Raw genomic sequence first — 23,789 nt, 5'->3', positions numbered from 1 at the left:
CAATGATGAGCAGCTTTGAAGTCCTTTGGTAACCGTTGGTTGGTTGTTCCAAACAAACTCATTCAAATGACTAAGATCATGTGTGTGTGCGTAAGTGTGCCATGATGTTAAATATCCAGCATGTTTTTCAGAATTTTGAGAGTTGCCTAAAATTCTATTGAGGTTCTGAGCCTGTTGATCAACTAGTAGTGAAATCCTCACAGATCCATTGATTTTAGTTAGATATTTATGATTTTTTCTGTGGAATGAGTAAACTGTTTGGTGAAAAGAATGACATATTGACTGATGTCATAACTTGGGGGAAAAGTTGATTGCCAATGAAGTAAAGATGGAAATATTGGAAAAAAGTGAGAAAACGCCTAATTTTTTTGCATTAAATTGATGCAAAATCATGTAGAATTGTGTTTTAAGAGTTATTTTTTCAGTGGATGTTGTCAGCATATGTGTTCTGTGTATCTGGAATGCATTTATTTGACAGCCTACCCAACCCACTGAGGATTTGAGGAAAAACATTTTTTTTCCACATTTTTCTGATAAAAAATAAAGGGTGCATACACTAAAATGGCCACATTTTTTTTTCGCGATATTTCCGGCAGAGCAGACCCTCCAATTATTGGTTCTTAGGGTCAAAGTTAACAGATTAGTCAATTAGTCAATTATGCTGAAATTAAGATGACTGTCATGATGATTATTATGAACTGAAGTCATGTGTTCCGAGTCATCCATCCCCCACTGTAGGCTACTGTCCTACCCTACCCTAACCCTGTCCAAACCACACACAATACGTTTACAGCGACGAGACAATCACAGCTAATCAGGACATAGGCTTATTTGATATTTTATATAGGCCTACGTCGTATTTAATCTCGGAATGTAATTTACCCTAAATCACCACGTGATGGCAGCAAATGACCGTAGAAGACAAACACCGGAGTGATTTGGTTTGTGTGCTTATATGAATCCATTCAAATATAAGCTATCTTTAGGAGCCAGCCGAGCCACTGCCGAATTTTAAAGCAAATTTGATTGACCAGTGCTGGATGTACAAGAACCAGACTAGACAACTATGTAACCTCATGGAGATAGCCTAGCCTACGTAAGACATACACCTCTTGCTTCTCATTTTTTAAATATTCTTTGCTGTATATCAATAATGTGAATAAAATAAGGTTGCTGGGTATATTTGGGTGGACAAAGGAATATAAAAACGTTATCTGTCAATATGGTTACGGAGTTAATCGAGGCTAGTGATTCAGAGAAGAGATCGACCCTTCATAAGCTGCCCCCCTTGGTGTTGAAAAGCTTTACAGAACTTCAAATACGATTAGTATTTTTCATATGGAATGAAACGTGGCTGGATTTTTCAGGCTGGGATGTAATGTGAAATTAAGCATAAAAAATATATATTTTATTTATTTAAAATAGTTTATTTACACAGAGATAAAACGGCAAATCACTTAAAAAAAACAGTTCAATATTATGAATGATTTTTCAGTGTTCAATCTTTTATTTATTTATTTATCTTTTTTTATTCATGTTCCATGGTAGCCTAATCTTTAATCAAAATAACTTTCCCTCCCCTTGCTGCAACATCTCTACTCTTCTCTGATGACGTGTTTACTGGCGTGAAGGCGGGACAACCTGCAATAGAAAACTACGAACTATCTAATTAATTCCGATGAAAAGACTATCTACTAAAAGACTCTCATGCTGACTTTAATTTGCACCTTGTTTAACATTCTAATTCTTTTAAATCACATTTTAAAAGTTGCTATCAACATCTTGCTGTACATTTTCCTGCTGTTTATTTTCACTGCAAGTGTATCGCCTAAATATATCTGAAGTTTACTGTCAAATATTCAAAGAGTAGAAGGCCTATGGCGCTAAGACTCTGTTAACAATGCCAAGGTCAAGGCCTGATGAAGTACATGGCCAAATGTGAGCGGTTTCAAAGCGTATTGAGACTGACTTGATTTAGTCATTTATGGCAGTGTGTAGTGGAAGCTTCTGTCATGATTCCTATTTGCATTGTAAAAGCAATGTCTCTGATTGGTGGATCGGTCTTCAGGATTATGAGTACTTTAGAAAATCAGTGATTGAAGGAATAGTTCACCCAAAATGAATGAATAAATAAATAATTTACTCACTTTCATGTTGTTCCAAGCACCATAAAGTATCATGAAATGGTCATTGTGCACTATATTTCAAGCCATTTTCTATTCTATATTCCACTATATTCCAAGCCATGGTTGGTGTGCAGAAGTTCAGTCCAGAAGGGTGTTGATCACTGTGAACCGATAATTACGAAGACAAACACATTGTTTCTTTGGAAATGAGACCTATTCGCGATATGAATAATTCACAATTAAACCCGGAACTTGAAAACAAATGGGGACACTTTTCATTTTCAAAATTCATACTGACTTCAACCTCAGTGACAATCACTTTGGGTGGCCTCGAGGTCTCATGGAGGCTGTGACCTGCACTGCGTCTGTCCTTTTCAAGACGCACAAGGCCTTGAGTGCTCCTGCAGTCTAATTCAACATGACAGATCAGGGAGATGGACACTGGGAGAGGACTAAAGGAAAATAAGTGAACAGAAAATGAAATGACAGTGAAGATGAAAGGCATGTTCTCAGTATGTAGACATGTTCAGTAATGACAATAATAAAATATTATTACTGGTGATCTTGGACTGACTGAAGGATAGCTATGTAGACTCTAAGGGAAATAAGATGAGATCTGCATGCTGGATGATTGATAATAATTTTGTGGTTGCAAAGTTATTGTTGCACGTCATACATCAATCAAAGATACGTTAGGTGGTGTAATTTTATTAAAATGTAACTGCACATCTCTCACATCAACATCTTTACAATTATTCATGTTATGATTAAAATGGAAGCGCAGTATAATTTGATATACAACATATATTGGTTAGAAAATATATTCCTGCTTATTTTGACTTATTTAACAACAAAAAGAATAATTTCTATACAAAAGGTGTAAGCATCATTTACAATTTCCACACTTTATCTGAAGCTTGTAATGGATAGGTTGACCCTCCAAAAATGGTATGTTTACAGGTTAAAGAACATATAACATATGTGCTGTGGTCTTTAATGGCCACTGAGACACAATGATAAGTCCACACGGGGAATTTGCTTAAAACAAAAGCTCAAAAGCAACTCTTAAAAACCAATGGCAAAATGTATAAATCAGGTCAGTGTTTGTGTATGCTGTGGTAATAGTAGTCGTTCTTGTTCCTCTTATCCACCGTGCCTAAAACAAACACTGAATAATTTGTCTTCCATGTAAACATTGGTTGTTGTGCTAAGCAGCTATGACCATGCAAAGCAACTAGCGACAAGACCAAGGGCACAGTTTTGGTTTGAAATGTTTGTTGTTGTTGAAAAATTGCTTTTTTTGTGGTATCATCCACACATGCAAAGTTGGTTGATACAGAAAATAATAGGCTAGTTATCAATTACTTGTAGGATAGGCTATATATGTATTTTATTGTATTTAAGCACCAGGAACCTTATCAGTTTGACAGAATGTTCTAATTCAAAGTGCCATTGGAAGTCAAACTAACTTTACGTAACATTTTCTATTCTTCTATTGAAATAGTTTATTTCCTACTCCTTAACAGTCCATCAGACTCTTAATGATTTCATCTGTCATCTTTTGGAATAGATCCAGTTTCTTCCTATCAGTCATCATTAGAACACATTTTACACATTGATTCTAACTTGACCTAATGAAAATGTTCCATAGTTCTTGTGATTGTTTAACCGTAGCATTTGTTACAATAACAGGTAAGACCAGTGATGGCTCCTCATTACCAATGCTTTAGGCCAATTTTGACAAAAATTTCTTTTTTATTATAGCATTTGTTATGAAAGACAGTTGCCTTCATATTTAGAAACTATAGCTACAACATGCCACAGTTGTAATATAAATCTATAGTGATTTTTTTTATTATAAATACTAAAACAAGTTTTAGAGGAGTTATCACAAGTCAAAATTTACCATAATAAATAGGCCAACAACAAAACGTGATAAATTCTAGTAAAGGTGGTCATGACTCATGAGTAGCTTAAAAAGCTTTCTAATGTATGTGGCGGTTTTAGATCATGTTTGACTTTCTCCATAGCGTTTTAAAGCGGTAAATTCTCAATAGAATTCAATTAGGTCACACATTTTTTTCATGATCTCTCTTTTTGTCACTTGCTTTGTTGCGTAGCTCCACCCATAGTACAGTGTCATTGGTCCACACAGCTGCATATTAAACATCAAATGTGTTCTGATGCCACATGCCATTTTTGTTTTCAGTGGAAGAAAACCTGTCTTATCCTGTCTGGTTTAGGCACGGTGTGAACAATACCTATAATGATAACATTATTAGCATCCACACCAACAGACGATAACGTTTATTATAAGCACGTGCTGCAGTTATGTCATCTGCTTCTTTAAATGCTTGAGCTCTTTAAATTTCAGTGGATTTTGATTGGCAGTCAATGCTTTATTGTTCATTAGCAAAAAATATCGTTCCTCTGTGTCATCAACGTTAAAGCTGTGGTGTCGACTTCACTATTCTCGTAGAATTAGGATGCTTATTAAAACGTTATCATTATAGCCCTTGGTGTGAACGGCTCTTAAGGATACAGTAGGGATTTGTTTTGACCACAAGATGACTTCAGTTCATAATAATGACAGTCATCTTCATTTGAGTTCATAATTTGAGTTATCCACAGCATCAAATGATGCAAAATGTGAGTTAATGTCAAGCAACAACACAAAACCTACATACTGTTTATCTTCCGTTTTAAATTTACATAGATTAAAATAGCCAGCCATATGTCTTCTTATCTGTCTGTCCGTGTACAGTCTGTTCACTCCGTGCTTGTCTATATACGGCACTGGAGCCCGTGCATTAAAAACAGCAATGCAGGACAAAGTCGGTGGTGGCGGTCAGGGTGGTCTCGTTCTCCCTCGCCATCTCAGAAGTCCATAGATATGGAGCGCTGTCCTGGGTCCACCACGGTGGTGGCGTTGGGACGAGCGTTGCCATGGTTACGGATAGTAATGCTCCCGCAGCCGCTTCCGATGCTGCCAGCAGCCCCTCCTACGCTCCCACCCCTCACGTAGATTTCACAGGGGATCTCCTCCATCACGCGGTCCTCGATCACCTGCTCGGCGCAGTCGTGAGTCTGTTTGTAGCCGTAGCAGCTCTTCTTGTAGGTGCCGGTGTTGCTGCTATTGAAGGTCTTCATGGGAGGTGGCTTGGAGAAATCGTTGTGGTACGAGAGCTCCATTGAGCTGAGCGTGGTGCGACTCTGCTTCATGCTGCCGCCCGAGGAGGCCTGCGTACCACAGTGGTGCTCGTGAATGCATCGGGACATGGTGGAGGAGCGCCGCAGCTTATGGTAGCCGTCCAGCTCATCCGACAGCTCGGCCAGGTCTGTCGACAGCTCCTTGTCGCGGAGGGAGAACAGCTCATAGTTGGGGGGATCGAAGACTTCTTGGAAGCCGCCTTTGTTGAAGACCGCCGGCCGACGGGCCACTACCTTCTTACGGGGTTGCTTCATTTGCACCAGGATGGAGATGATGAGCAAGACCAAAACCACACCAGCGGAGATGCCGATAACCGTGCCATGCGTCTTGGTGATTTGGTGAAAGAGTCCCTTGGACTTACTCTCTGAGGTGGACATAAAAAGAGTTTTTAGTCAAATAAACTTTAAACTGTATAAAGAGACATAAAAGAGTCAAGTCAAAATCTATTTATATAGCACATTTACAAGCAGCAGAAGTTGATTCATATTCAGAATTGTTTTTCTAAATGAAGAAATTACATTTCACCCAAGTTTGCTGCCCAAAAGTGAATGTGAGGACAAAGAAAATGCCACAAAATAATTGTCTATTGTCTATTGATAGTTGTACACAACAACAAACATACAGCCAGCAATTTGCAATTTGCAAACACATGATTGGTCAAAAAGACTCAGAAGGAATCGGTTTAAATGGTATAATGAATCAATTACTTTTCAATTTTGTAAAAAAATGTGCAGTTAAAGACACTACAGCTCAAAAGTTTGGAGTCAGTAAGATAAAAAAAGACATTTATTTAGCAAGGATGCATTTATCACTAAAGATATTTAAAAGAATATTTTAAATAAATGCTGTTTAAATGCTGTGAAAAATTACTTTCTATTCATCAAAGAATCCTTAAAAAATGCATCACTGTTTACACAAAAATATTAAGCAGCACAACTGTTTTCAACATTGATAATGTTTCTTGAGCATCAAATCAGTATAATGATTTCTGAAGGATCATTTGACACTGAAGACTGGAACAATAATGCTGAAAATTCAGCTTTCCCATTACAGGAATAATAAATGAAAACATTTCTCAATATTTCTGTTTTACTGTATTTTTTGAACAAATAAATGCAGCCTTGGTCAACATAAGAAAGTTTGATATTTGACAACAAATACATTAAATATTGTTATAAAAATACAATGGTTTTGTTTAGAGAAGAACAGCACATTAAATGGAGATTGGCGGTAGTTCCAGGCGGTAGGTGACTGAGGGAGCAGGAGCTGGTGTTTGTGCAGTAACTCACCCTTGCAGTGGTTCTCATCCCAGGGGTAGACGCAGTTCTGAACGCCATTGCACACCAGTGAGTTGTTGATGCACATGTTGCTGTGACAGAAAAAGGTGCTGCTGGAGCAGGGAGCTGAAAAACAGAAGAGATAAAGAAGATGAAATCTCTTAAAAACAAGGCAACAGCAGCTCTTTATTCTCATAGCAGGGCGTCAGCGGCCGTCTGCAGAAATGTGCGCCTCATGCCTGTGCCACAGGCAGTGTAGCGGGTGTTGAGCACAACACTATAAATCAAATCCAACAGCCATCACAAAGCCCATCTGGCCAAGTTGCCATGAAGCTCTTGACTGAACGAACGCTTAGCATGCTAGTCAGAGCGGAGGGTAACAAAGATTGGAAAGAGAAGGAGGGGGAGATAAGCTTGTAATTGAAGGTGAGTGCTGATCTCTGGGGATGAATCTTTCAGGCTGTGTCTGCAAACCCTGACACTCATCTCCTCATCGTGTCGCTCTCTTCTAGCTGCACAGCCTCATCCCTCGGCCTCCATTTTATGCCAAAAAACCCAACCACTACATTAGTGTCCTCATTGCAACTGCTTGGGGGGGAGGGAAAAAATCGTCCAGTTTATGTGACTAAGTGCTTCTGACACAGGATTGAAGAGGTTGCAACTTTCATTTACTGGCAACAGTTCCAGGCTCCCACTATACTGATACTGTGCTCATTTCCAAAATTGTAAGACATTTCTTGCCTTCCAACAATGGCCACTAACAACTACCAAAATCAGTACCAAAATGTTCCTTACAAGATGTACAAAATATATCACGGTTTCCACAAAACAACACACATACTAACAGCACAGCTGTTTTCAACATTGATAATAACAATAAATGTTTCTTGGGCATTTACATTTACATTCATGCATTTGGCAGACGCTTTTATCCAAAGCGACTTACATTGCATTTCAAGGTACACATTTACATTCTTATCAGTTCTGGCTTTCCCTGAGAAGCGAACCCATGACCTTGGCGTTGCAAGCGCCAACGCTCTACTGTTTGAGCTACAGGAAAGCCAGAAAGCATCTAATCAGCATAGAATTATTTCTGAAGGTTCATGTGACTGGAGACTGAAGTAAAGAAGCTTTGCCATCACAGGAATAAATGACATTTTAAAATATATTACAATAGAAAACAGTTATTTTAAAGTGTAATAATATTTCACAATATTACTGTGTTTTTGATCAAATAAATGCAGCCTTGGTGAGCATAAGAGACTTCTTTCAAAAACATTAATAAATCTTACTGACCCCATACTTTTGAACTGATAATGTATTTGTGGCACCTGGCCTGGCTCACAAACTTAAATTCGAGCACGTGTCTCTAATTGGTGTGTATTCTGATGGTAATAGGACAAATCTACGGTAGTGCAGAGCTTGTATGATATTTTGAAAAGCGCAGTGGAAAAGAAGAAAGTGAAAGTGTTGCTCATTGCCAAGATGGTAGTGAAGGCATTAAATGAACCAACTAATCCAAACAACTTGGCTGTGTCAATCTATTCACAGCGCTGCAAGGCTTTCAACAGTCCTACAAACACTGTGATGAAAATCATTTGCATTTGCCACTGCCACAGCTTTTGCACTGAGCAAGATTAATATTCAGATGGAGTTGACATTGAATGCTGCAATTAATTCCTATGATTATTCTGGCATTTATTAAAAGTATTACAGACTAGAGGAAAAATATCTGTTTGCTCCATGGTAATTTTCAGTAATTTGCATACAACCTTTAAGCAGCCACTGTCCTGAAAAGCAAAGGGTGAAAAAATTTGATATATCATCCATACCCACCATCTAATTCATGAAGTAAAGCTTCATTTAGTGTTTTCTTTCTTTTCAGCAGCAGCAGATAACTTTCAATTTTCCATCATGACTGATCCATTAGCATGAGAAATGTGCAACACTATAGCCCTGTTATTTGATTTCCTACGCAAAGGTTGGGCGAATAATTGGCTTTTTGATATTACTTCGTTCTACAGAGATTACTTTAATTAACTTCACTCTTTTAAATGGACAATTTTTAAATGACAAAACAGGTTAGAGTCAGTTCCCATGGATCATAGCGAATTTCAGTCTATTACTCAACATCTTTATTCTGACATTTCGAGCAATGTTTCTGATGAACTTACATGCTTGAAAAGAGCTGATTTCCATTTCTGCAAGATAAATTCATATTGGATTAAAAGGTGGAATGTCTCTGGATACAGACGTTGAATACTATGAGTGTTGACAGTTAACAATATTAGCAGTTAAATAGAGATGTACAGCAGCATTTTCTCATAGTATATTAAGTTTTTATGTTAATGGAATTTAAATCATAATGAAATTTGGCACATTATAATCTGGGGAACTGTCCTGCTCTCTTTGTTTTTCTTGCTGTTTTCATACTGCGGTTAGCAGAAGACTTGCAATCCTGGAAAGGAAGACTCTGCCTAAAGCACATAACAAAATGAAATATAAATGATGTTTCTACCCAGCCTGCTGGCTTTAACTATTTTTTTTTTTTGCTAGCTGACGTGGCACAGACTTCTCCACAGGTCAAATCCATCCATACTAACTTTCTAGCACAATGAAAGCCACTGATTTGCCCAGGAAATATGGGCAAAAAATGTATAACTCTCTCAATACAATGGTACAAGTGGCCATTAATAGGCTTCACTAAGTTTTAATGATTTGTATATTGTTAGAAACTCACTTTGTCTATGTCATTCTGTATTAGTAACCAAAATTGTATGTCCATCCTTGTAAATTTAACTCTTTTCCTGCCAGCGTTTTTTTTAAACTTGCCAGCGCCAGCGTTTTTGATCATTTTCACAAAAATGTCATGGCCCCCAGAATATTTTGTTGTATGAATATCTGAACATGCAATATATCACAAGAAGGAACAGACCATCTGCTAGCTTTTTTGCTAGCTTTTTTTAATCAACATTTGAATATGGGTATGTTTCATAAAAAAAGTAAAATTTTTAGCAAAAAGCTGAGAAAAATCACGAAAATCGGGATCGGATTTAGAACAATGATCAAAACATTAATAGAGTAAATGTTGGTGATGGCATTATTTTTCATATGCATATGATTACATATAATATCGCTTGTTTCTGCAACTTCTTTGCATGTGCTTTGATCAGGAGATTTAGTACTTCTTCAGAAGATGTGTCATAGCGCCTCCTAGCGTATTACAGTAAAAACACAAAACCCCAGAGAATTCCGTGTTTGGCGGGGAAAGAGTTAACATTAAGAACGTCTATACTCACGATCCACAAATGAGGTGAAGAGCATGCGGAAACGGCTGAGTCTGCTGCTCTCATCGGCCCACATGCGCACGACGCCCACGCCAGTATCCAGCATCACGTCATTGGCCACCGTGCTGCAGAACTTGGCTTTCAGGTTCTCAATGGCGCTGCTGCCATCATACACGGCCACAAAGTTCTTCTTGCACTCATTTGAGTGCTCCATCTGGTACTCAAGGAAGCGAAGGTATATCTGTAGGGATGAAGCAACCTTTAAGTGCATCAGCTAGATTCTGCAAAATGCTGACTCAAACAGGACAAGAAAGAATACAGCGATTTGCAAAAAAGGAATTTCGAGCAGAATGGAAAATACTGCTGCATTTTAGTCTGACACAGAGTGAACTGACCTGATCTATGGGGACTGCTTGCTTACCAAGAATAACAAAAAAAAGCTCCTGGCTATGCTTTCTTAAAGACACAGGCATAAAAAGATTCTCAAAAAGAGTTTCTCCTCACAACTCTAATTACTTATCTTTATGCTTTGTAATCATTCACTCTTCTGCCAAGTTCTTCAGGGATGTTTTTTTAGCCTGCTAAGTGTTCCGGTCTGCTTAGCGCAGGTAAGCGTGTAATCCCTGGGCCATCTTAATGCCGTTTTTCTTCCTCAGTCTTATTCCTAGTACTTGCTGATTCGGCTCTACAGCCATTTCTGCATCATTGGACTAATACTTGCTGCTGCTGCATTGCTAATTTGAGCTCTCCTTGAAAAGTTTTCTCAGCAGAAAAAGGGTCGGGAGCCTGATGGCCTCCTGCCTCTCGTCAGGTTTAAGGTGCTCATATATCTGCCCGTGGCAGAAGAGCAGGGTCATCTGATTTGATGAAGTAAGGAGGGGCCAAGTGGGTCACCTTGGACTGAGGAAGGGCACGGATGGTCCAGATGCAGTCCAACGCGTCTCCATTTTTTATTTTATCCTCTTCGTCCACCTGACTGGAGCGGATGACTCCGTCTGAACCACTGATCTCAAACTGGCAATCTGCCGTAGGAAAAGGTTGGAATTGGATGCAAGGAAATACAGTGGAGAGAGAAATTAGGCAAAAAGAAGCATTGACTGCAAATTGGAGGCAAATAGAGTTATTCTTTGGAGAAAACAGAAATGGAAAGTCTGACAAGAGACACAAGATAGGCAGCATAAGACCAACAGAGAGAGGATGTCAGTCGCAGATAGCCTGCCGCAGAGAATAGAAAGCACTTCAGATGGAATTGAACTGGGGGGTGAAAATATTGAGGGACTTACCTGGAATTGGATTTAACAATCCACCAACGTGCAAATGAAAATCTGGGTCTGAAATGATAAGACAGATATCGTATTACCCAGATTGCACACACTGGAAATCCCATGCTCCAAACGTGCAATAAAATCCAGTTTAAGAGAGCCGAGGGTGCTGCGGTGCAAAGATCTGCCAGTTGATCTAATAGGCAGCATTAAGTGTTTCTCTTATTTGACCTTAAACACACAGAACATCTGAAACTCTTAAATCTACTGCATCTGAAAAAGATCTTGCCCAGAATTTTAATGCCTAAAAATCCAGTGAATCAAGTTGAAGTATTTGTATTCAAAGTATAGGGATAATAGATAACAGCGACAACAGCAAGCTTGCATTAATGTTTCCTACACTGAAAACATATTACCCTAAAAAATGTACGTCATGTAATATATTTTTTTAATTAATAGATTTTATTCAAGCAAAAAGTAACATCAATGAATCAACCTAAATTACACTAAATGATTAGATAAGGTAGAAATAGCTCCTTAAGGCAACAATTGCAGGTTTCCACTTTTTACTGTGTATAATAGTGTAAATGTAAATATACTTATCAGAAGTTGGCCACTGAAAATCATTACAAGCTTGATTGTTGAGAAATCTAATTTACATGAGAAGGATGATCACATTTATATCTGAAGGTAATTAATCTGCATGAAATGGGATCTAAATCTCAAAGTGCAGCATTTACTGAATACAAAGTTCTGTTTGTGTGTTTATCACTGCGTGTAGAACAAACATCAAGTACGCCAGACAGATAAACAATGCTGCAGTGTGAAACAGGCCTAAGAAGAGACGAGCAAGGACTCTTTACAAGGTCCAGAGCATCAAGGCTATCTATTTAAATTCAGAATGCATTTATGAATTTGGTTATCAAGCTCAAATATACAAAACTTCCTCCTTTCACTGTCCGGGTTGGTGAACGTGATTTCACCATGTAAAACAAGTTCCTGGATCAACATCAGATTTGAGGGATAGGTTTACAGTTTATGTCAAGTATAGGCTTACAACAAGGGTTAGGGGCTTCTATACCATTCTTATTCACCTATCATTTCCCTCTGATTTCTGGGATAAATTATGGGTAGGGATAGATTTAGGGGTTAGGGATAGGTTTAGGGTTTATTGACAGGAATGTTGTTCCAGGATCAACAAGAGATGCTTGTTCCAGGAACACGCCTTAATCACAATGACCGTCAGGGTTACCTGCTATAAAAGTGTATTTGACACGGAAGCCTAAGCCTTCGAGCTCCTCGTCACTGATGAATTTGACCCACATGAAGCGGCCCGTGGAGGTGACAACACCTGGACTCTTTGGCCCACAGAAGCGATCAATGATAGGGGAGAAACCAAAGGGACCATCCCTTATCTCAATGTGGTCAAAGCGGCACTCGAAGGACGGCTCGATATAGTACGTTTTGTCAAAGGCCAGCTGAATTCTCTGCCGAGGGAGAGCTGCGGGAGAGAGGGAGTCGAGAATGAAAGAGCAATCATTATATTTTGTTATATAAACTGTAGAGTATGTGACACTGTAACCTGTGCAGGAGGAACCCATTGCCTATTCCTGAAAATGAGAAATACAATAATACTACATTGTTCAATTGTAATAATACGCCAGTCAAACACACACACACACACACACACACACACACACACACACACACACACACACACACACACACACACACACACACACACACACACACACACACACACACACACACACACACACACACACACACACACACACACACACACAGGGAATATTTATCAAAATGAACAATACAGATGTCACATCCACATTATATCCCGTGTCTACTACAATTGAGGATAAACTCTCTTTCATAACCCTGTTGAAAGATCTTGATAGACCATTACATTCCAATGCACATTTCATTTGAATTAATTTTGATTTATTAAGACGAATACAGAAATGTCCACAGTAATCTCAAATTTGTGATGTACAATAAATGCGCAAACATGTAGTACAATGAAACAACCACTATCCACTAACTAAATTTGAATTTAGGTCACCTGCTCGAGGCACAACAACCATAATCATATCAGTCTCTGAAACAAATAACCAGTGTCACTGCTGATTTAGGTTTGTTCAGCTGAATTTGCTGCAGCTTGCATTAAAACCACAGACTCTGCACAAAATACAGTCATTTATCAAGAAAAAAAAAAATCGTCTTTCTGTTCTGCATGTAAAGGCATATAAATATGCATAGGATTATTACTTAAGTTACAAGGTGAATTAGGATGATTTTGGCCATTGGTTAACATGGAAGCTTATTTAAACCTAGACTAAACCATGTACATTTCTTTCTACATCCCATTCAAGTGTTCGTTAAAATGTTCATACTCTAGCTAAGTTATCTTATTTGTTGGTCTGAAGTGGCAGTAAGCAGCAAAGGTCAAAAGTGTTCATGAAGCCGATAGAAGCTGTATTTTCAACATAAATAAAAACAATTCAATAAATAAAATGCTTATTACACTGATCTCACAATAGCCTAACAGCTCATTTAAAATTATGGTTTAAAGATAAAAAATAAATAAATACATGACATGCTGTCAGATTGTTTTTGAATATATTTGCTTTGTCGACAGGGGGCGCTCTTGTACTGCTTGAAATTCTGTTATGCCAGGACAAAATTGTGTTATTCACACTTGTATAGTTATACTGAGATGCACTAGCAGATATGATGTTGTTAAGAGAATATAATTAACTGTATACCATGAAGAGAAGAGAAGAAGTTCCTAGAGGCAAAATATAACACTCCTATATTAGTAAACATCATTAACTTGAGGGAGACATCAATCACATTGTCATTAACAGCTCCTGTCAGTCTGACATCTAACAGCTGAAGAATAGCCGGAGAAACTTCGTTCATTTGCTTTTAGGGAGGTTACCTTCTAGGATGTATATACACTCCTTGTTGGGTGGATAGGAGTTAGGATAGTTAGGAGATGTAAACAGCCCTCCATTGATATTCCGGGTCCACTGGCCGCACTGCTCAGCGTTTGATAGAGATTCACCCGCATTCTCTGTGAGAAAAGATATGGAAAAGAAATACAGCTCACTGTCATTAACAGTTGCTTGAATAGTCACTGACCATAGAATTAGAAACTGATTTGACAAAGAATTGTCACATTTTTATTTGAAGTTTACAAAGAACCCTGGGCTCACTGAAAAGAAGCATTTGTTTTGCATTTTTTTAATTGAAACATTCTACATTTACGGTCCAGTTTACCCACAAACTGCTGAGAAATTGAAAGCAAAATAAGCTGCACATAAACCCTCTGCAAGCCCAGTGCAAAATATGTGTACAGATAGGACTGTCACAGTTGACAATTCAGATATGAGTGTGATAATGTGTGAGTAATACCTTTAATTTTCTGCGCCAGGGCAAATCCCTCTTCTATTACAATGAGGAGAACCCAGGCTGGAAACAAGAGTGAGCAAGAGCATGTCAAATGTTAGCAGACAAAAGTAGGGCATGTGACATCACATTTAGCCACAATTATGTCCTTCATCTGACACTGTGCTCAGATCAACCGTATACAACAACACTGGGAAATACTGTATCAGTACTGCAAAACGGCCATTCGACTCCTGAAGTAAACTCGGATTCAGACAAATGTGATGTTGGTGAGAACCTTAAAAACTACAGCAGCACATAATCTATAAATCTTTTCTGACTGATCCAGTCTTGTGTCTCTCTGTCTGAAAACGTCTGCCCAAAGCCAGCACTGATTCATTGTGCAGACTGCGGAGGCAAAGGCCAGGGGCGATGTGGGCACACAGACATGAGCACATTGATCACCCCAAACTCCTCTATTACTCTCCAAGCCTCGCATCAGGACAGGAATAAATCTAGCAAACTGTCGTTCAAGATCCTTGTCATGTCATAAAACATCTTGCACTTGACGCCCATCTCTGACATAAGGCCAGATGGTCCAAGATACCCTTGCCTTGCAAATTTGTAATTAAGTGACAAAATATCATGCACAGCTACATTGTTGATTTAATTATGATGCAATATTAATTTATTTCCTTCTGGATTGTGTGAGAATTAATTACCTAGACAGCAAAATAAAGCAATGAGCCGTCACAAGTGTGTGTTTATAGTTGTTGGTCACTGAATTCGTGCTAAGAATGTAGGAAAACCCATCACTTTCAGACCAGTCATTTGCCATTCATTCAGTATGAAAAGATTCAGCTGAAGACAGCCACAAGCACATTATGTCAAGAGCGGCGAGCCTCAGCTTTCATCCTGCTACACATTTAACAGCAAGTGTGCAAATTAAATCAAATGGACCCATTTCCAGGGTTCTCATGAGCGAAAGTCATCATATATGGGTAAACTTCTATACTAGTGAATGGGAGAATATAGCAAATTTGATTATGGCAGTCAGAAGGAAGATGACAAATTTACAGCAATCTAAAAATGTATGATATAAAAAAAATATATAAAAAAAATAAACGTTGCTAGATGTACATTGTTAATAATGACTATGGAAATGCGTCATCAAAGTCTGTGAAAGTCTTTGTCCATAACTGTCTGTTATTCATTTTAAGGGGAGCAGTCTGTTTGAGAGGTTTAAAGACGTTGCATAATCAGAATTGTCTTTTGGCGCCCCAGTGTCGTTAGATGATCGTCAAGACATTTTAATCCAAAAATATTTTTGTGTGATATATATTGATGTGTGATGTTTAAGTAATAAAGTAAGTAATAAAAGCAATGACAGTAGGCCTTCTTATGTCAATGCACTGTCCGACACTGACTGCTCTACAAGGAATTCATGTACTATGGTAACCAGGTACACTGTTCCCGAGCGCTTCGAAGGCTGCGCCCACTGGAGGTGGCATCTGCCGGATTTCGTCATTGAGACCGTCTCATTTCAGAAAAGTAACCTACATTGAAAAGTAGTGATGTCACGATACTGGAATTTCTAACTTTGATACGATACCTTGAGAAATCTCGATATTCGATACCATGGGGAAAAACTGCCATATATACTGCCATATAGATATTTTTATATTATCTCATAATTGTTTTTGTCCAACCATTTCTCATGCTTAAAAAAGTACACAACACATTGTAACAGTAATCCATATGAATCATGTGGATTAATCCAAGTCTTCTGAATAGACACAATCACTTTATATAATGAATATATTTTAATTTAGGCTTTTATTCACATATAAACATTGATCATTTAGCCTACCATTACAATTATGTCACCTAAATGTTTGCTCACTTAATGCATTTGTGTTTTTACAATTTTGTTACAATAGCTCACACACAGCACAAGGAAGCTTAATTCAAACTGACTTTATAAAAAAAGACAAGTAAATAGTCAGTAATAATATGAGAACAAATAAATAAATTACATGTAGGCTAGTAGCAAAAATAAATACAAAAGAACAAAGATACAAATGAAATAAACAGTGCTTAAAGTTTTTCAGGTGGTTCTAACAATGTAATAAAGTAATCAAATGTAAAATAATGTAATAGTCTTCATTGCAAAAAAATAAATACAGATTAATTCTTACAAATAAAGCTACAAAAGATAATCAGCAGTAAGTAATTTTCTCTGTCTTTTGTTGTTTTTGTCTTGTTGTCATTAATGAACATTAATGACAGAAGGGAGCAGGTTTTTTAGGCTGCTGTCCCTTTAAGAGTGAACACAAGGATCTAATATACAAATACACATGCGTTTTCTTTCTTAACTGTTTACGTTCACTTAAGACATAACCGACTGCTTAATACTCGGCAAGATGGGCACTTTGATATAATTTTGTGTGTATTTGACCGTTCAAGCACAATAATCCGTGAAAAAGAACTTAATTTGATAGTTGCGAGCTTTTTGAGAGGCGGCTTTATGTGCGCGCACTTTGGGTGTGAGCGTGACACTTGTGGGAATGAGTAAAAATATGCCGAAATTCATGCCCTGTAACACCAAAACTATTCAACCGGAGCGAATGAGATGAGTGAGTGAGTGGAGGCAGGTGTGTGTCAACTACCTCTCGGAGAGAAGAGAGACTGTGAAAGCGCAGCAGCTACTGGTGTATCGAATATTGATACTGCGGGAAATGAATATTGGAACGTTTCAGATATTTTAGTATCGATATGAAAATCGCTATAAAAAATTTGATATTTTTGACAACTATTGCAAATTAAAAAAGAAACTACAGTCATTTAGGTCTCACAAGGAAAAACAGAACATTTTATAATGGTTACTTTTCTGAAATGTGTCTCGACGATAAATACGACATTCGGAGGGCACAGTCTTCGAATGAACGAAAACTTTACTACTTTACTGAATAAAAAGTTGCTGTTTGGATTTAAAAGGCAAATGTTTAAGAGGCAATGATTGGATCATTATTGCAGTGATTATTATGTTAGCATGTTATATGTTTGGCAACAGTTCTTCTAACCCTAATTGATGGAGTGTTTAGCTTTTCATTTCTTAAACAACCATGTAGCCAAGACATCATGGCCATATTTCAGGATGACAATGTCAAGATTCATCAGGCTCAAATTGTGAAAGAATGGTTGGGAGGGAGCATGAATAATCTTTTTCACACATGAATTGGCACCTCTGAGTTCAGGCCTTAAATTCATTGAAAGTCTTTAGTATGAGCTGGAGTAGACTTTACAGAGTGCTTGACTCTTGCATTGCCATTACAGGATCTTGACCAAAAATGTATGCAACTCTTGATGGAAATACATGTTGTAATGTTATTTCCATCAAGAGGTGCATCAGTTTTTGGTCAAAATCTTGTATTGGCAATGCCGAAATACTTTTGTGCCGGGCAGTGTATGTTTGTAAATATATGTAAATAAATATGGGATTAGGGGATCCCCATTGGGGGCTTAAAGCACATTTTTTTAATGCAAATATCGTTTCGACTGGGTTTTCAAACATATCTGTGACTACAAAGGTCAGGCTGCCTATTTTGACCTGACAAGGAAGGAACCATAGCAACAGTACACGCGCTGCACCAGCATTATTCATCAGAATCCTCATAGGATTATACTAGCCTATACATTTATATTTGTTATATGCTTAAATGTATATCACATAAAACTAAAGTGTTTGGATGAAGAAAAATAAAAAGTTGATATCAGCGCAGATTAATTTGCTAACTAAAAATTCAAATGCACATTTGGCTAAGAAAAGTCAAACACGACAATCTCCGTCTGATAAAACACGCCGCTCAGAATCGTATGTTTCAGTGAGTGGAGAAAAGAAAATATTAAGATATTTCAGAGTCACAAGTGAAAGATGAACTTAAGTTATATATCTCTCTTGGGATCGATTATCTTAAGTGATGTATATTATGAGATCAACCAGGGATCTTTTTACATAGCACACAACGTGAAGATAAACGCAAATATAACATGCATAATGAAAGTTTTAGAGCTGAATTAAACCGAGTTTTGTCCTCAAAATGAGGAAGGCAATAGTGGCTCCACATCTCACGTAGGATCCGATTTTCTGCATGAATTGTCTTGCGTGCTGTCTGGTTTCAAATGAACACACATCTGGGATGAGCCCCATGGGACGAAGCGGTAAAATGTTAAGAGGCCTGTATCCTATTTGAGCAGTGTGTCCATAAAAACACCAAAACAGATCTCTCCACGAAGGGGGGGAAACTTTATTCTCACTCGATTATAACTCTATTCTAGCTGTCACTGATCAAACAGATTCAGCTATTTTCCACTAAGCATATGAACTATTAATGTAATTTAAATTAAAGACAGGTGTCAAAGATTTACCCGCCGCATAGAAATGCCCCGAACTACTCATATTTATGCCAAGTACTGTATTTCTCTTCCATTTCTTTATGAATGCTGAGTTTATTCCTTCAGTTTGTAATTTTGACTTAGCCTACTCCAAGGCCACACTTAAAAAAATAAATGAATAATACTAAAATAAACAGTTGCATTAATTGTCACAGACGCATCTCGCTATAGGAAAAACAGTATACAGGACATATGCAGAATCAACAATTATTTGGTTGTAATTCAATAGAGCAGTTGAGGGAAAATTAATTTAGGTTAGTGTGAAATTTGGCCATCATTTGGCATATTGATATAAAACATAATTGGTGAGGAGATTACTTGTTTTTCATCTTCGTGGGTAAGACGTGGTCACATTTTACATGACAGTGAGTGTTCATATTGCCTTGTGATTGAAAAATGCTAATGAACAACATGTTGCCAAAATAATTATATTTTGTAACAGTTTGCTATTCTGAAGAGTTCTTGTACTACTAATTATTTATACTACTAAATAAATTATAGTGATTTGTATAGGCTATTGCGATATTAATATATTGATTTGTAATGTACATGAACGAAAAATGCCATACAAAGCATTACCCCGTTTTTTTGTTTTGTTTGCAGTGGTCTGACTTAATTAGCAAATAGGGAGTTGGATCTCAGTACTTTCCCCCATATAGATTCAGTTGAATCTCGCAGACCCGCTCATCGGTGGAGAGGGTCATGAGTGTGGGCAGCAGCTCGTGCTCCAGCTGTGGCACGCGCGGGAGCTGTCACTTCAGCACTCTCGCGCTGCTTCTGCAAATGCCACGCGCTGCACGCGGCGAACTTGCACGAGACGCTGCAGTAATCTATGCAACTCGATCGCCTTCTTTTGTGGAACTATACAGTTTTTAACGTGCAAATTAAATTTTTTTTCTGGCTAACAATGACAATAAAAATAAAAATAAAATAATTCCTGTCATACAAATGACAAATGGTTAAATGAATACGAAGCAAATAACGCATAGAGGAATTGAGTAGCCAGATTTTCTTGGACAGATATTGCCAATAAACAAAAGCACACCTGTAGGTGGCGACGCGATTTATGGTTATCCCTGAAAAACTTGTTAGACGCGGCTCTATATTGTGAATGTTGAGCTACATTTGTTGCAGTAGCAACAACCGTAAAGGACCAAATCGCGCTGTGTTGTCATAGACGGTATAAATAAATAAATGTTTGTTGAAACTCACCTCTGTGCATTTCCACTCGCTGTGAATTACCGCTGCGTCTGCCTTCGTGAGCTCTGTAGGCGAGCTTTATCTCTCCATTTTACTAGACCTGCAAATCCCAACTTTTCTTCGATCTCGTTAATCCCATTCCTCACGATGTAAAGAAACCACCTTATTCCTTACGAAGAACGCGCACATAAAGTCTGCCTGACAAGTTGTAAATGAGTTTATAATCCTGTTGAGAAATGTGCTTTGTAAATCCACATGCAGTGTACGGCCATTCAAACAGGCGTCGCGGAGAGTCCGGGGAGAGACGCGCGTCTGTGGGAGTCTCGGGCTGAACTGAGGTGATCGCACTAAACGAGGCTCATTTGAGCTTCGGGCGCTGCTCCCTTGAATGAGCAGCATGTACGCATGCGCAGTTCGTGAACGGAAGACGCGGAGAGCGCGGTCAAGTTGAGGTGACGTGATTCGCCACGGACACAGCATCTAGAGAATTGATTTATTTATACAATTTACTGTAATGTAGTCTGCTTTTTGACTGAGACGTTTTAGACACGCAAGTTACAGCCCTCAGTCATGACTTTATTTAAATCATTTGACGATAATCTTCAGACCTCCATGAACGTATGAACCATGTGAATACAAACGCAGGTTTTTATTTTCTTCCAGGGTACGAGAGGTGATGAATCCATTGCCGATGAGTAGTGAGGACAGAGACGAACACATTTAGGTAATAAAGCATGTGGTCATGTTTATTTATACAACATTCAAAATAATAATAATCAAATTAAAATAAAATAAAATAAAATACTGACACACAGCAACCAAAAACATGTTGAGAATGATTAATTAATAATTAAAACAGAGTACAGATACACAACCTGTTGGGACCAATATGCACCTGACCAGAAACAATTAGCAAAAACCATCTGCATGAATTACATGCTAGTTAACATGCAAGTTTGACAATTGATTTTACCTTTGGAAGTGAAACTGCTTAATTAATGTGCATATAGTGCACCATATAAAGGTAAAAGAGATTAGCATATAAATTAATATATTGATCAGAGCACCTGTCAGATTTATACAGCTAAGAACAAAACCCTTCACACTAAACAGTCTTCAGCAGCACATAATTAAGTTACAGTGTTTTAAAAACAAGTATAAGAAATAAATAAAACAACTTATCAAGGAAAAATACCGAAAGGCATCATTGACAATGGAAAAACAACCCAGAGTTGAAGTATCGATAACTGTGCCTAACAATCAGTAAGACACACACAGTGGGAATTACTAGAATGCAAAATGAAGACAGAACATGAAACAGAAACACAGCGACCTGATTAATGTGGACTATGGGCAATTAGGGTTGAGGACTTTCTATAGAATGTTTACATCCAATGGCAAGTTAATGAATTGAAACAAACTCTGGGGAATCATTTGGAAGTGGTTGGCACTGAGTGTTGATCCTTAAAGCAATACTTTATTGTAATAGAGGGATGCCATTTTTAATAACTCAGTTTCTTTTTGGTTCCACACATCTAAATGCCTAATACAATTTGTTTACAGAGCACACTTTTGTTAACGGGCCTCATGTAGCGCTTGGATTCAAATCATTTATTTAGTAAAGGGGTTCAGTGACGTGAAAGAACTATCACAGTCACATCCATTCCATACACACAAAGGCAGACAACTATTTAAGTCCTTCAAAAACAGTTCTGTTTCTGCCCACTTGACATTTACCTGTTACTTCAACAATACAAAGAAAGACTTTTATAGTAACGTGTTTATGCCAAACCAAAGTACAGAAAATGGCACCAAACAGTTTTCTTTCTTCTCAATGTGCAAACATCATTATGCGTTTAGAATCATGTAAACAAACTTGACAGAAACATACGTTTTCTCTTCAGATGTCAAACAGATCTACAGAGGCACATCACTGTTCAAACTATTCGTATTTTGATGGATTCCTCTGATTTCAGACATTATTAAATGCATAAAAATGCTCCAGTGTGAAAAAAAGGTGAAAAAAAAAAGAAATACACCACTGAAATGAAAGCAGACCCGTTCTTCTCTGTGTTTACCCATAATGCTCTCTGCAGTTTCTCACATGGCATCAAAATGGAAGCGATGGGCCTCCTGTCTCTTCTCGCGGTCATCTGCTTTCTGTAAGACACAAACATTTAAAGGTTGCTACATTCTGTAACTTCACGGTCTTGATAGCAGGCTGGAATATCTGGGTCTTGCATGTTAACCTTGCCAGTGAGTTGAATGCAAACACAAAACAATGCCGTTTGATACACTGGGAGAGGAAAGGACAGACACAGTAAGAGAGAGACAGACAGATAACTAATTCCACACACAATGGCACACTTTACCACGGCGAAATACCTCTGTGTGCGATCACAGATAGAGCCGACACCAGACACTTGCTGCCTGAGACTGATAATAACACACACTGCCAAACCTGGAGAGCAAGCATGTGTGTGTGTGTGTGTGTGTGTGTGTGTGCGTGTGTATATGCTCAGTGATTATCCTGTCTCGGTGATGGAAAAAAATGATGTCTATTCTCAGCTTGTATGAGTGACTCATGCCGAGGGTCCCTCTGTGAGGCACTTGTGAATTGGCTCTCCTGTTCTATAAGGGTCACTTGGGTGTATATTTAGCTCCAGGTGTGTCGTTTTCCTCCTAGTAACTGCAGAGAGCACCTTGGTCATAAGCAAAATGGCAAATAAGTTAAAGGTATAGCAGATGATCTTTCCAAATTTTAGATAAGACCCGCCCTCTCCACTTTTTGAAAAGTTTGATTGATTCACCAGAATGATTGACAATTAGGAGGACCAATAGTATAGGTTACCCACCAGGAAGTAAAACATCCTCCGCTATACCTTTAAGCCAAAAAACCCCCCCAAAAAAAGTAATGTGCCAGTCTGCCAGACAGATATAAGGAGGTATTACTTTCTTTTTCAAAAGGACTTTATATCTCACAGACCATGCAAAAAGAGCCCGAGGCTTTGACTGAGCGCTGTCAAGCTTTACGCTATCTGCTCAGGAGCCTCTAGATGGTATCTATTTGTAAGATATACTGCTATATGTCAGATTTTTTTTTCACGATATGGTGCTGAGTCACATTAACATCACTATTCGCCTATTCACTATCACTATTCACTTTCATTAGCGTAATTGAGGGTAATCTGAGATACATACCTGCGAGCTCATCCTTATTTCAGGTCCATTTAAGTGTGTTGAGTGAGTCATAGGCCAGTCACAGACTCATTGATTACTCTGTCATGAGTGCTCGACTTAATTACATAGTCAGTGATATAAATAGCCCGTATGCTCCTTCAAGCTCAGGATTACTAAATAACAGGTCTTGCAGTGGCAGCATGTCTGACCATTTTAGTTCTTCCAGAAGCAGTGTATATGTAACAGTAATGGCCTCTGTCAGATGAGCTGTCAGCAATTTAATGCTACGTAACTTTTTAGTGCTTTTTTAACACAAGCACAGTAACAATGGAAAGTATATTGTTTCCACACACACTTTTTTCCATCAGACACTTTTGTATTTC

The 23,789-nt window shown here is 38.1% G+C and overlaps 2 protein-coding genes across 2 annotated transcripts in view; both read right to left on the bottom strand.

Moving 5' to 3' along the window:
• Positions 1-2,814: 2,814 nt before the first annotated feature.
• On the bottom strand, positions 2,815-20,583 carry neto2a (neuropilin (NRP) and tolloid (TLL)-like 2a). Its single transcript, XM_082162168.1, has 9 exons — positions 20,239-20,583; positions 14,599-14,655; positions 14,123-14,257; positions 12,416-12,664; positions 11,185-11,232; positions 10,796-10,923; positions 9,914-10,142; positions 6,627-6,740; positions 2,815-5,701 (listed from the first exon to the last, which is right to left on the bottom strand). Exons 1-9 carry the CDS (start codon positions 20,246-20,248, stop codon positions 5,004-5,006), a joined length of 1,668 nt encoding a protein of 555 aa, XP_082018294.1. The 5' UTR covers positions 20,249-20,583; the 3' UTR covers positions 2,815-5,003.
• A 362-nt stretch (positions 20,584-20,945) lies between these two features.
• itfg1 (integrin alpha FG-GAP repeat containing 1) overlaps positions 20,946-23,789 on the bottom strand; it is a 144,713-nt gene continuing 141,869 nt past the window's right edge. The window contains exon 18 of the mRNA XM_082162167.1: positions 20,946-22,386. Coding sequence (XP_082018293.1) covers positions 22,327-22,386 — 60 coding nt within the window. The 3' untranslated portion in view covers positions 20,946-22,326. The remainder of the gene's footprint in view (positions 22,387-23,789) is intronic.

Source organism: Leuciscus leuciscus, assembly GCF_965113295.1.
Source record: "Leuciscus leuciscus genome assembly, chromosome: 2".
Lineage (NCBI taxonomy): Eukaryota > Metazoa > Chordata > Actinopteri > Cypriniformes > Leuciscidae > Leuciscus > Leuciscus leuciscus.
The sequence above is the reverse complement of the archived record's forward strand: the minus strand, read 5'-3'. Positions and strand labels throughout refer to the sequence as shown.

Bases quoted from the DNA above. Each gene is read 5' to 3' on its own strand.
- neto2a (XM_082162168.1), bottom strand. The intron at 11,233-12,415 runs GTAACCCTGACG...TTATCATTTCAG, and splicing joins CAAATACACTTTTATAGCAG to ACCCAGATTTTCATTTGCAC. The intron at 10,143-10,795 runs GTGACCCACTTG...TCATCCCTACAG, and splicing joins GTGCCCTTCCTCAGTCCAAG to ATATACCTTCGCTTCCTTGA.